This window comes from Saccostrea echinata, unplaced genomic scaffold (genome assembly GCF_033153115.1).
Source record: "Saccostrea echinata isolate AGI-Se365-2 ecotype Australia unplaced genomic scaffold, CSIRO_AGI_Sech_v1 ptg000023l, whole genome shotgun sequence".
Classification (NCBI taxonomy): domain Eukaryota; kingdom Metazoa; phylum Mollusca; class Bivalvia; order Ostreida; family Ostreidae; genus Saccostrea; species Saccostrea echinata.
Genome location: NW_026889772.1, coordinates 2,485,309 through 2,499,990, shown reverse-complemented (window position 1 = coordinate 2,499,990; position 14,682 = coordinate 2,485,309). Strand labels below are relative to the sequence as shown.

The window sequence follows — 14,682 nt, the reverse complement described above, 5'->3', positions numbered from 1 at the left end:
CAAGGGAGAAAGAAACGAAGATCTGATGCTGGAGAAGAAATGAAAGTGCGGAATGAAAGGCGCAAAGTACAAGAAAAACCACTTGTTACTGGATGTATTAGATTTTATGTTAAATCTGAAGAAGAAAAGGTTACTGTTTACAACTAAATGGACAAAATCAAACTTTGTTTGGCCGAAAAAGTGTCATCTGTAACAAATGAGCAGTTACTGAACAGTGTGTTTGACTTTTTCATCCAAATGCATGGGTTAACAGATAATGCACCTCAAGAGGAAAAACTGAACTTTCAGCCTTATTTACCATGTGACCAAAAAACAACAGATGAGGATATGTTTTTAACATCTTATTCAGCAATGAGAAACATTTGCTCTGGAATTCAACATCATGGCCAAACTTGTCAGGAGTTTTTGGATATAAAGAAATTGCAAAGGTTTGGTCATACTGCTAAGGTGACATTTGCCTGCAAGGAAAACTACTTGATTTCGGCAGATTCATCACAACATTTGCCAGGTGGAATGTTTCTCGTAAATTTGAGAATGGTGCATTCTGTCTATGCAACAGGATTACGCTACAGTCAATACAAGAGACTGTGTGATGCTGGAAATATAGGGGTTATACCAGAGAGTGCATTTGAAAGCCAACATGATCTATACTGTTCTGTTACTAGAGATATGGCTGAGGAATCAGTAACTGAGGCAATCAATGAAGAAGTAGCAACAGAAATTCAAAAATCAGAAGAAAATGAAACCCAGTATAATGGAATAAATATCATGACAGATGCCCGCCATGGTTGGAGAAGAAATGCAGCCCAATCAGATGTTGTTGCATTAGGCCAAACACACCATCGAGTTGTTGGATTGGAGGTTGTAACAAGACAAGACGATCCTGTAAGTCAGAGACATGAAATGAAAGGAGTTGAACTTCTTTACAACCATTTTGATAAGAAGGATGTTTCTGTCAACCTTCATGGTCATGACAGAAATGCAAGTGTTAACAAATATTTGTCCGAGAATAAGCCTTCCATAACAAATGCAAATGATACATGGCACGCAAGCAAGAATGTCAGCAAGGAAATGAAGAAAATTGCAAATGGTCCACTGAAATACAGAGGCATCACTTGGCATCCGGATCTTTCAGATAAAGTTGCATCTATTAAAACACATACTTATTATGCCATGAAAAACTGCCAAGGATCATCAAAGAAACTCCGAGAATTTCTGGACAACATAGTTGAACATTATAAAAATAATCATGAAAATTGTTCCACAGAGTCAAGATGTAAATGTGATCCCAACTATGAACCATCCAAACACGTTCTTAAGGATTCAGATGCAGAGAGAATTTTGAGAAATGAAATAAGAAAACTTCAAATTTACAAAATACCAGATGATTATGTCAACTGTATTGACACTCATTATGTTGAATCCTTTAATAACGCTCTTCTTATTTATCACGATAAACGGATTAAATTTGGTGATGAGGAATACAAACGCAGATCTCATATGGCTGTTCTAGACTGGAATGAGAATGTTGATCGCGAGTATACTTCAATAAGTAATTATGAGGATGCTAGACGACCAAGAGCAAGATCTGGACATAAAAACCTTGTGCCTAAAACAAATAAATTTACACTTATCTTGTGGGATAAAATTATTAGTGCATTCTACAAAAAGTGACATTCTGTTTGTGTTGTAACAGTGAAAACTTATTCAAAAAGGTATAATTAATTGTTACAAATACTAGTAATTTTGTTGACATCATATTAAAAATATACTTTATCAGATGGTAGCTTTTTTAAATTTGTAATTTTGTATGAGTCATTTATCAGAAAATCTTTTCACTACTATATTTAATTATTTGAAAGCTATTAAATAAAACATATGTTAACCTTCACACATTCTTAAACTGGTAAATTGTAGAAAGCAATGGTCAACAGATTATAAGATTAGCCATGTGCTTATCAGCTGATAAGGGAAAGTGATGCTAAATATAACCAGCTGCTCTGTGTTATCTTGATAAGCTCCTCCTATAGAAAATGCGGTAGTGACTACCGCTGCTTGGGTTGGCTCAGAAGAGCTAAAAACACAATAGGAACTACATACACATTATATACACTAAAAGTAAAAGCCCATCACCAGGAACTTTAAAATAGGGGGTTCTCGCAGTTCTGTTGCTTTTTGTTACGATTTAAAATTAGTATCTCTGTTTAATTTTTCATTGGATGACTTCATATCAATATTTTTTATTCACCACGTATTCAGTCCTGAATACTTTTAGAGGGGATTTTCTGAAATTAATAGCAAACAGTCTTGACAGGCCATATCTTTATTAGATGAAATGTTTCTATGATTTTATATTTTTTTAAAAATTTCAATTCAATTCATTTTAATTTTTGTAAGACTTTTGAAGATTTTTTTTAATGAGAGTGCTAATATTTTACATGATATCGTGCTTATCTTTCGTTTATTGATGATTTTTCAATTATTCTTAAATACTTGAACATAGTAAAATTCATACGATGACCTCAGATAAACTTCTTTATCTAAAACAGTATTTCAGCATTCTTTGAGTTTAACCTCTTCGGTACGCAAAAATAACAGCTGCAATTTTTTTGAAAATCAATGAAATTCGTCATCGTACTTTTATTATTAAGATAGGCTATTTCAAAGGAGTGCTCAAAATTATTTATAAATTTTGGTTTGACGAAATTAATTTTTGGTTCGTTTAGAATGGATATGCTAGGATTTTTAAGCTGTTTATAAAATGATGGATGGGTCTATCAATCAAAGCAGTGAGTAAACTATTGTTATTATCTAAAGGATCTATAAAAAAGATGAATACAGAGCTACATGTAAAGGATGATGTATAGGAAATGCTGGAACACCAGGAAAAACTGATCACGATCTTAAAAGTAACGTTTTAGAAATTATGTCTACTACAAGTGAACACCCTTAATTGTGTCTGTGATTCAGAGTAGTTCTGACATTTACTTCTCATGAATTCCTCGACGTGAAAGTTACACCTTTCATCTTCATATAGTTGTTACTAGTAATATTCTGTTTATAAGCAAATTTGACACTTTGAGGACTCAAAATTAATTTCCACGGAAATACTTAATAAAAATATGTTTATGCAGGTCAAAATACAATATACAAAATAAACATGCACTGTGGACAGCAGCATTTGGAACATATGGCTCAAAGTGTGGAGTAGTATCTACATCCATTATATATCTGCCTCGCGAAGAAAAAAAAATGGTGGAGGGTTTTGGTAAGTTTGAATGTTCAGAGTCAAGATTTTACCTCAGCCAATCATTATTATAACAATCAAAACTTTCTTGAAAGCAGTGGAATTTCTATCTCCTCCACTGCACCTGATCCCACCTCCATGTTGGCTCTGCTCCCAATTTGTATTGATCTAATGGACTTTTAGCTTGATTACTGTTCGTTATCTTCATATTTCAATTTAAAAGAATAAAAAAGAAAGAAAACAAAAGGACGTGTCAAATATCAGAAAATAGTTTTCTATACAAAAGTTACGATTGGTGATAATTGATAATTGATAATAATGCACCATATGCAGAGTGTTGCTAACACATCATTAAGTTCACTAATTGGTTGAAATATTGAAATAAACAGGTTAGAGTAGCATAACTGATGTGACATAATCAGGTAAACTGAATTTTAAAAGAAAGGAAATAAATGAAATCCGACTCGATTTCAAACAAAAATGTCAGTTAAAAAGGTAAAAACTTGATATTCACAAATGAAGTTGAAAGATACACCTTCATAACTTTTAAAATACCAACTACTGAAATGTTATTGATTGATTGTATGGATGAGTAGCAATCTATTGCTAGTGCAAATAAAAAAAAATGCGGTGACTCGCGGCATTTACATTAAGGTTGTTTGTTTGTTGGTTAACGTCCCTCTCAAGAATTTTTCACCCATATGGAGACCCACCACATGCCGGTGGAGGGCTACAAATTTAAACCTATACTTGGCACTCAGGGCCATTGAGCAGTGAGGGATCTTTTTCATGCCAGAACCTACTGCGACAAGGGACCTCGATTTTTACAGTCTCATCCGAAGGACCGGTCTCGGCTGGTAATTCGTTCTTTCTACCATTGTATAAAATCCATATTTTTTTTACCTACATCTTCTTTCTTTTCTTCTTAAATATTGATTCCATATATTTTACATATAAATTTCAATGTTCTAGCGGTTGCTTTTCCTTTCAAGACACTTCCCATCTTTCTGTCAACGTGAATGACTTTTAGTTGACTGTTATTAGATCTTGTTTGAGTTCTCCATTTACTCTCTTCAAAGAAACAGTTGATTTCTCCGTTTACTCTCTTCAGAGAAACAGTTAACCAAATTTTTGCATGTTTCACCATTCCCTATAAATATCCACTTTTATTACATTTTCAACAGAGAAATACTGTGATTTATTTATTGAATAAAAGTGATATTCTCTCACAGTGTGAAAGGATACCAAAGTGATATTCTCTCAGAGAGTGAACGGATAGCTAAGTAAGTAAAAAGTGATTTCTGGCCTGTCATAAGATAGAGATAGTAACTTAACCGTCTTGATAGAGACTAAAACTGCCACTTTCTTCCCAAATATTTTGCCAAAATCCATATTACAATGTTTTCAATCTCGCAATTGCTAAGCTATGACGTCTCAACCGCTCAACTATGACGTCACAGCCTATGACACTGTATTAAAAAAGACAGAGGCAAAGGGAAAATCAAAGAAAATGTAATAAACAGAAAATTCAATGTTTTGTAGTTGGATACGGAATTTATTTCACTTGTGAGACAGGACTTTTTTTATTATATTTTCACTCGTGTTTTGCACTCTTGAAAATATCAAAAAGTCCTGTCCCATTCGTGAAATAAATTCCATATCCAACTACAAAACATTGAATATCCTCTAGATCTATTTCTTCATTTTGAGGTGTCGTCAGCCACCTGTTTTAAAATGTAAAATTTGTATTGAATAAAATGAAAGCGCTTATGTTTCACAAATAGTGTATCAATAATAATAATTGTCGTTAAAAGTTCAAAAAAAGGAGGGCTGGTTTTGTTTAATTTCTTCTCTATCGATTTTGCAAACATATTTGAATAAAACGAAAAAATACTTTATATACGTAAATTTACCATTTTTTTCTTGATCGATTTTTTTTCAAGGTCATGGTAGTTTATCAAGACATATATAACGTAAACAGTGATCACACCGTGGTCCTGACAGGCGTCTCAAGAAATATTTTATTAATATGTGATTTATGTGGACAAGACAAAACAATACATGCTATGAGGGCCTTTAATAAACTCTTGGAGTTCAGAACGTAAAACGTTTCTTGCTTTTAGTTCTTAGTTGACAGTTTTAATTTTAAAACCGATGTCTGACGTAAAATCCTGAATGATTTATTTCTAAGAAATAAACATCTGCAACATTATTAGCATCCTTGACATAAACAAAGATATTAAATAAGGCACGAATTACCTGCCGGTTAATGTAAATTCTAATACTATTTCAGTTATTCATTTTGATTAATACATAAAAGAATCAAATTTTAATATTAAGTAAACATGAAATCATTGTAAGAGGAAGCACTTCTTTTATTATCGCTTATAATATTGCAAATTAGATATTTTTGACTTTGATATATGATTTTAAAAATATAAACAGGAAAATAAGTAAATTTTATTGTTTAACAGTGGCACACCCATTGTAAAATACATCACATTTAAAAATATATTCCATCTTGAGCGATTTAAGGCCTGAAACACATTTTGAAGCACGTGGAAATCGGCATAAAAAGTTGAACAGTTATAAATAGAATTCTCAGAAGAAATCGCTGGACTCTCATCTTTTTACATACTAGCATTTGTTTTATACCATTTGTAAATTAGGTTTAGCATCCTTGAATTACCACAGTGTCGATTTTATAAGCCTTTAACGTATACAGCAGACTGAATTCTGACACATTGAAAGAAAAGCTGCTGTAGAAATTGATCTCTTAAGGAAAGGTAGATTTTTATACAACCCAAAGTAACTCAAATTTTCTGAAGTCGAGCTACAACAAGGGAAAATTATTAATAAGCAGAATTCTGATTGCCTTTCCTAAAGAAAGAGAAGAAAATAATAGCATTTTTGGTATTTATTCAGGACCGTAGGAAGCAATTTCAGTTGGGGTGGGGTGGGGGTGGCCATGGGGGTTACAACTAGGCAAAAAGAAAATTCCTCGACGACAACCAAACAAAAGTCATCAGACGTTATTATTGAGGGGGACGAGCATAAAGTAGCTCTGTTTACTATAGTATACTATCGGCAAAATTATTTACGGAGGGGCAGCCCCACCGGTTCTTTATTAATTTATCAATTCAAAGTGGACAAGGCGTTTGCCTTTGAGTGGAAAACCACGAGATTGACTCTCAGAGTTTGTCACTTCACTCTAAATTTGACTGTCACATAAAACAACATTAATAGAATGACATAGAGAAGCCATTCCAGAGTGACATTTATTTCCATCTATAAATGTCATCATCTTTATCATCTCAAAAGGCAACTTAACTTAAGATCCTAAAACATAAAATCGACCTTTTTTTTTTTCTTGTTTTAGAAATTACTTATGTCAGTCACAAATATTCTATTGGTTATATGTTGAGTTCTAGAAATAGTTTAAACTTTTGTGCAGACTCTTTGAACTGCATATGTTCTTTTTCTTATTGGTTAAAAAAACTTTCGTCCATTGGTTTCTTCCTATATTCAAATACTTGTTACATGGACGTCGAGCAAATCAGTTAAGCGTTATATTTTTTTCGATTTGTGTGGCTTTGTAACTGAGTGACAGTTTTCCTACCTCAGACATTTACATGCTTTCTGTCTCTGGGACGCTTCCTTGATATTATGATTGAGTTTGTTAGAAGTATATTTCGCATATAGATAAATTGTATTACAATAAATTAAATAGAAATATGTCAGTTGCAGAGTAGTATTATTGTAGAGTTTATTTATACGCCAAAGGTGAAAATAAAGAACAGCTGACGATATAAAAAAAAATCTTCAAACAATACAAATCTGTGAAGAGAGCATAAAACACGGACCTCCGGAAATTTCAAATGTGGGATCAGGTGCCTAGGAGGAGGAAGCATCCCCTGATGACCGGTCACACACACGCCGTGAGGAATATGTATTGATGACGGCATATTCTGTTGTCAAATTTAGAATAAAAACAAAAACCTAACAATTGGTATGAAATATGTCAGTCAACATACGACCCAATGATAGTTATATTTGCTAACAAGGTCATTATAACGACCATAGAATCTAAAAAAAATATGACTTTAAACCAGGTTATTCAAATCCCTGTAACATCAACTTTTTATCTCTTAGTAGTCTGCCTTGGTTTAAAAATTGATTATACTCCAGCATGCACTTAAGTATCGAATACATTGGGAGACATAAACACCATTTGAAGGTGATAGCGGAATATTACTACATAAATAAGGAAAGCTGATGCAGGAAAAACTGAAATCATCTCGTTTGTCTTAGCTTTGGGGTATTTTATTCTTTGTGAACCTTTAGCTTACGACTTTTAAATCTTAACGAATGTTGGCTTAAGGTCATGTCACTCATATGCATAAGATTATTTCCCGGTGAACCTGTAATATAATTGATCCCACGAATTTAACGGACCTCGCAGCACTTGAAAATATTTTTCTCCACTTAGTTTTTTATTGAAATGCTTCTACATGGGAAAGGAAAAGGAACATGTGGTGAGTAAACTAAACCTAAATCATAATAACAAACTCGAAATTTAGATTGTACATATCAATACCTGAAGTATCTCAGAGAACTTAGTCATACTATAATTGTCTGGTTCTTGCCAGTCCCTGATTGGATACCATTCTACATCTGACCTGTATTGTCGACCTTCCGCATTACTCCATCAATTGACAGATATTGATTAGTAATACCATGGCTTAAATCAAATGACAGGTGAGGCAATAAAACGAAGAACTCATGACTGTTCAACATCTGTTTTGTTTTTATTTTATGAACTGGTAAAAATAGCAACATGCAGAAATGTGAAGGTTCTATAAAAGTTCAATAAAACGGCCGACCTTGTAACTAACTTTTTGTTCACTTTGTCTTAAAATTTTCTCAGTTTGTTCATTTTGAAACATTGCCTTTTATTTTTTCACAAAAAAATGCACGAACAAATAATGAAAACGAATCATATGTATTTTGTACTGTCATGTAGATAACCACGATGTAAACAGAAATTTACGTTCTGCCACACATTAATGTAACAATGAAGGGAAACGTATTAATTCTACATCAGAATCAACAAGGAAATACTTTTGTCATCACATCCTGAAATAAGGCCTCATACTTGAGAGTATTTACTCAGTCAATTGTCTGTATCTAAATTAATCAACATTGCGATTTGATACGCAGAAAGAATTAATTTCTAAGTGTGTTCGTGATTCATTTTGATGTTTATAAACAAATCTTATCAAACTGGACAGCTAAGTCGATGCACCATGATTGTATAATTTGCGTTTGTATTCTCCTAATCTGTTTTTTTTAACTAACAGATATTATTCTTGTGATATATTATGCAATGAATCTTTCATTATTTTTTTATGGATTCAATTTATTTTGTTTGCAGTGGTTGTATTTTCGTCATACCACACATTGTAAAAATTACAATATTTTCAATTTTGCGTCAAACTTTGATAATTCTTCACATTCTCAGTACATGTTTATCTATTTCTGCTATCACACTTTCCTTTTGAAATCATTTACCTGGGGAGCATAATCATATAAAAAGACAATAAAGACAACTACGTGCAATTCAATTTTAATTACAAACTGTGTTTATATACAGCATTTAGAAATAAAATATACTATTTCGAAATATGACCATTCAAAGACACGGTGGTTATACGGGGCAACCATCGTTATCTTTAGTGAAGTTCTTGTTGTGTAAGTAAACGTGATAACATGAAGTCGTTCCTTGTTGGCATTGTTCTCGGCTTATTTGCATTTAAATGTATATCATCATTATATGTTAAAGTCCTAAAGCCCCAGTCTACAAAAACAGGACCAGAGAGAGCTTTACTTGTGGCCCCGGGGGCCTACATCAAGGGGGAGGCGTATGAACCTCTAGGTGAGACCCTTTCTTTGAATTAATTCGAGAATGAAATTTAAAAAGATATCACTGTGTAAAATTATTTATTAATCTATCTGTAAAATTTAATATTTTCCTTGTGAATAAATATCAAAACTAAGTGCAATTTGATTCGTATTTCATTTCTATACAATGTTGAATATACGCACACCTGATAAGGTACTTGTACATAGCTTTGTTGTTTTGTCCACAATATATGTGTTTGTAGGACATGTAAACTTCTCAGATTATTTTTGTTTATCGAGGCTTACAAATCAGGGAGACTTGTGACTTCCAGTTGTGGGTGGTACTTCTGTTGGATTTCTTTGACAATATTGTCAACCCTCTCCAGTTAGGGGAGGCCGTGAATAAGGCGATACAGTCACTGAAAGATGAGGGATTTACAGATGGGAGTCCTGTTTTCCTGGCAGGCCACAGTCTGGGAGGTAAGGTGTTACTATTGTTTTATAGTGCAACACTTTCATAAAAGATTCACAAACATTTAGCAATTAATAGATGTTTTATATTTTACAAAAAATAACAAGGTATTCTAAAAAAGGAAATGGTAACAACCGTGTTTGATTTTGCGTGTTGGGCTTATTTAGCTATGTTTTTTGACATTTTTTATTTGGGGGTTAAAAACAACATTCTCTGCTGACACAATATTATGACTACAAAATGATTGGATGTTCTACTATCAACACATACAGGTACCATGGTAGCTATGCATGGAAAGAACCACTACAAAGATCTTTCTGGTGTTTTGCTATATGCAGCGTACCTCACCAAGGGTAACAAACTTAGTGATTATCCTGTCCCAGTTCTGACATTGTCTGGTGACCTTGACGGACTGACCAGGATCACACGCATCATGGACACTTTTCAGTGAGTGTTATTAGTATGACTCAAGTGCTTCAATAAGCTTTATCACTTTTCAATTTTCAACAAAGAATCAGGGGGGATTAGCTGAGCCAATTGCCCATGCTGTTTTGCGGCTATGCCAGTACATAAATCGGAAATATCTCAGTTGTACGAATTTACCTAGACATTCAAATATGTACAGTACTTGTCAAAATGTAGATTCTAATCAAGCTAAACACTTAACCTTGCATTTTCTGCCACAGAATGTCTAACATGAATGGTGATTTCTATTTTGTAATCTGTATATAGTATGGGTTCATTATTACATGCATAAATTTTATTTTCAGTACAAATAGTTTTATTACTATAGCAACATTTCATTATAAAATTTTAAAAAAAATCAAAACATCAGAGCATGATTCGAACACTTTCCTCGATAAATATTCTTTAAACGGCTAATTGCTGACTACTACACTACGCAGTCACATGTAAAAGAAACATTTAAATAGCAAACAGTTCTCCCTATATATATATCTAGCAAGCGTGTTTGGATTTTTTCAAGACCACGTTGAGAATTTAAGTACACTGTAAGTAAATTTTATTTTTTATGTAGAGTGGGCCTTCGTACCAAATTTTTGCATGTGTAAAAAGAAATATATTTCCATTGCCTTTCATTATTCGTCCTCCAAAAAAAAAAAAAAAAAAAAAAAAAAAAAATGGAGCGATGACCCACTCTATTAAAAAATGAAGTTACAGCATCCAATTTATGTCAGTTTTTGTGAAAATTGAGCATGTTGCCATTTTGTTACGTTAATCATAATCTTTTTGGCAGTTACTGTATTCATTTTTGTACGCAAATTGTAAAAACATTACCTACATTTAACAAAAGTGAAATTTGGGAGAAATAAATTCATTGATTTTTTTATCTGTCTTTATGTAGGCATATTGCCCGGCTTATCTCCAAAGTTTCTTTTGCTAGGATTTTTATTTCTCTTTGCTTAATGACTTCTCCACATATTCATTTTATGTCATTTACGAATCTCTTGTTGGAAGATAAAAGAAAAGTTTTTATTTTTCAAAAACTATTCTAGTGTGAATTTTTGCCTTCATATTATCGACATACTGTAAATCTTATTATAAGTAAAGTTGAGAAAAAAAATTCAAGAAAAATATTGATGACTTAGAATGTCCATTTACAATGTAAGCTTAGATTATTTGTTTAATTGAGCATTGAATTAATATTAGTTGACATGCAATGTCTCTGCTGAAGAATTAAATAACAAACATCAGAATTTATGGATCAAGTTTATCTTTACTTGTTTTAAAATGAGATGTTAAAGTCTAAAAGGCTTGTTAACTGTATAGAATTGCAAATAATGATATTCATTTTGCCTTCTGTTGCGAGTGAAAATATAGTATTACATTTTCTTTTTTTAAAAAAGGGAAATTTAAAGCTTTTTCATTTAAAATTTCATTTTACTACGATGATCATACATAAAAACCTTCCATAAATGTATTCATTCCCCTTCTAAAATTAAGATTAAACAAACAATTTTTGAAATAACTTCCTCTTATGTTCTATATTTATCCACATTGAAATTATAATTTAGTGTATGACGTACAAAACGAGGTTCAGGACGGACTAAAATTACTATAACATGCCGTCACAGGATAGAAATGAGAAGCAAACGTGCTACTTTTGACGTTTATCTGGAAAATTAAAACCATCATATTGCCATTTATTTAAATCGAATTGGACTCCGGAAATGTTTTGTTAGAAATAAATAGTTTTCAAAAGATAATTGTTTAAAATGTACCACAAATAATAGAAAGACGAAAGTTGAATATGGTAAAGTGACCTTTATCTGCTATTTTAGAGAGCTATATGAAGATGTTTCGTCCAATATGAAGGCCAAATACCGTACTCCTGTCTTGGTGATGGAAGGGGTAAATCACGGTCAGTTTGCTTCTGGCAAGATGCCAAGTAATGTTGCAGAACACGATCTTCCTCCTGATGTTACAAATGTCACAGCTTATCAGAAAATAGCAAGATACACGTGTTCGTTTATTTCCAACATTGCAAGTAGCAGTGCATTGTCACAGCAGGTCTTGGATGAAGGATTCAATACCACTTTTCGTCTCCTAGAGGTATAATATTTTCACCAATAAACATATTATTGAACATACGTAACATATATTTGTGTATTTAATTTTTTTTAATAGAAAAACTTGATTTAGCATTAGTTTGCATTGAAACATATTGTTAAAAATTGTTCTGAAATTGTGTACCTATTTTGTAGCCACTGGCGCGAGTCAAAGCCCTCGAAACTAATGGATTCTCACATTGGACAGAATTAGCCCAGAAGTATATCATAGAGCTGCAGAACAAAACTCAGATCTCTGTAAGACTTTTTATTCCCTCGCTACGAAAGTGAAGTTTATAGAGTAAGCGCTTGTTTGTGCGTGAAAGTGAGTGAGTGAGTGAATGAGTGCAGAATGGAAGTTAAGCAACTAACAATTTATATCGGGATTGATGTGCAGTTTTGCCAGGAGATGCTCAGCTATGTGATGTTATTATTGAATCCCGTATTTATATGTTGATGAAAGAACGGAAAAATGAACATAAGAAATATTTAATGCTAATATACATGATAATATAATTGTAGCAGGAACATTCAAATTGATGTTTGGGTTTATTCCAAACAGGCAAAATAAAATTTATCATTCGCACACGATAAAACAATAAACGAACATTAATCAAATTGTCTGATTTCTACGGCAGCCCGTTGAGGCCAGTTCAGAGAAAGAAATATTTTCTATTGCGTTTAATCGCAAAATTATTGCGTTTAATCACAAAAGTATTGCGTTTAATCGCAAAAGTATTGCGTTAAATCGCAATATTATTGCGTTTAATCGCAATATTATTGTGCTTAAACGCAAAAACTATTGCGTTTAATCGCAAAAATCATTGCATTTAATTGCAAGAATATTATTGCGTTTAAACGCAAAAACTTTTGCGTTTAATCGCTAAGTTATTGCGTTTAAATGCAAAAGATTGCGTTTAATCGCAATCTTTTGCGATTAAACGCAATGATTATTGCGACTAAACGCAATACTTATTGCGTTTAAACGCAATAAAAAAAATATTTCTTTTTCTGAACTGGCCTCAACGGGCTTCCGTAGATTTTAAAACTATTTATTATTTAGACTTGCTGGATTTATAGACGTTTCCTAGTATCGAGTGAGGACATTTCATATTTAAAACATGGTATATCGGAAATAGATTCCATAGTCAAATGACAGGTAGAAATTAAAGAAGTTTTCTATACTTTACTGAGTGTTAACGAACACTGTATCTTGATTTAAAGGTCAGAGGGATAGAAGAAAATGGACAAATGATCAAGTTTGAATTCCTCTTCCCAAAGGCTGAAGTTCACAATTCCGCGGTGGCCATTACTACCTACTCTCTAGTGACCTATCCGTTAGATCCTTTTGACGTCACGTTAAACCCTTTGTCACCGATACAAATTCAAGCTAAAATGCTGTCTCAGGAGAGAGCGAAACACGTGCTTCCAAACGGACGGTATGGTGCAGGAAATATCACGTGCAAAGATATTAATCAGGTACATATCAACTTATTCTGGAATTGTTTTTTTCTAATTCATTAAATTTTATTTTTTGGAAAAAAAGGATGTGCTTTAAAATGCCTTAAAAGTTTAAATTAATGCCACATGTAAAACTATGTAAAAAATAAACTAATTCTATTTTTTTTTTTATTAAAGAATCGGAGTTGAATACGATGCTTATTCGAAAAAAAAAAGTTTAATTGAATAATCGTTTCTTGGTTTATTTAATAGCTGAGCATACTAGAGGCATTTCAAAATTCTTCCGATGTTGCCCGAGAAAGGTTCTCTAAAAGAGGACGGCAAATTTATCTTGATGAGGACCAGATAGTTGAAAGTTCTGTCCAATGGCAGGCTACACAGCTACGGCTCAGTGACGGGTCTGATGGGCTTCATGTCTCCTCTATTAAGTACAAATTGCCATTTGATCCAATACAGGAGAGTAAGAGCGGGTTATTTTACTGTGCCCTGTTATCTCCTTTCCGGGCAATGGAATGGATATATGTTGATAGTATGAGACTTAAATCATAGTTTGTTTTCTTTAAGGATATGTAATTACAATGTTTGAATATGTAATTACATTGTTTTAATATAGATTACCGTATCTGTTATTCTGTATTATACGAGCTACACTACTCTTATTCTTGTAAATGTTTGTACATTATTTTAATAATGTTTGTTTGTTTGTTTGTATGTTGTTTAACGTCCCTCTCGAGAATTTTTCACTCATATGGAGACGCCACCACTTGCCGGTGGAGAGCTGCAAATTTTGTCCTATACTCGGCACTTACGGCCATTGAGCAGTGAGGGATCTTTTTCGTGCCAGCACCTACTGCGACACGGGACCTCGGTTTATACGGTCTCATACGAAGAACCGGTCTCAACGTCCCATATTTTAATAATGAAATAAATACATAGAACATTACTGTTTAAAAGATTTAAAGAAGCAATACTGTTTCATCTTTTTTATTAACTTTCATTTTGATTGTATGTAGATATGAAATAATATACAGCCG

The 14,682-nt window shown here is 32.9% G+C and overlaps 1 protein-coding gene across 1 annotated transcript; it reads left to right on the top strand.

Moving 5' to 3' along the window:
* Positions 1–9,016: 9,016 nt before the first annotated feature.
* On the top strand, positions 9,017–14,219 carry LOC133191597 (uncharacterized). The gene is made up of 7 exons (XM_061327342.1): positions 9,017–9,182; positions 9,449–9,628; positions 9,893–10,067; positions 11,921–12,191; positions 12,344–12,445; positions 13,412–13,666; positions 13,901–14,219. Exons 1-7 carry the CDS (start codon positions 9,017–9,019, stop codon positions 14,195–14,197), a joined length of 1,446 nt encoding a protein of 481 aa, XP_061183326.1. The 3' UTR covers positions 14,198–14,219.
* The last annotated feature ends 463 nt before the right edge of the window (positions 14,220–14,682 follow it).

Coding starts and splice junctions, on each gene's coding strand:
- LOC133191597 (XM_061327342.1), top strand. CDS start 9,017: ATGAAGTCGTTCCTTGTTGGCATTGTTCTCGGCTTATTTGCATTTAAA. Junction 9,183..9,448: donor GGAGGCGTATGAACCTCTAG/GTGAGACCCTTT, acceptor TTGTTTATCGAG/GCTTACAAATCAGGGAGACT. Junction 10,068..11,920: donor CGCATCATGGACACTTTTCA/GTGAGTGTTATT, acceptor CTGCTATTTTAG/AGAGCTATATGAAGATGTTT.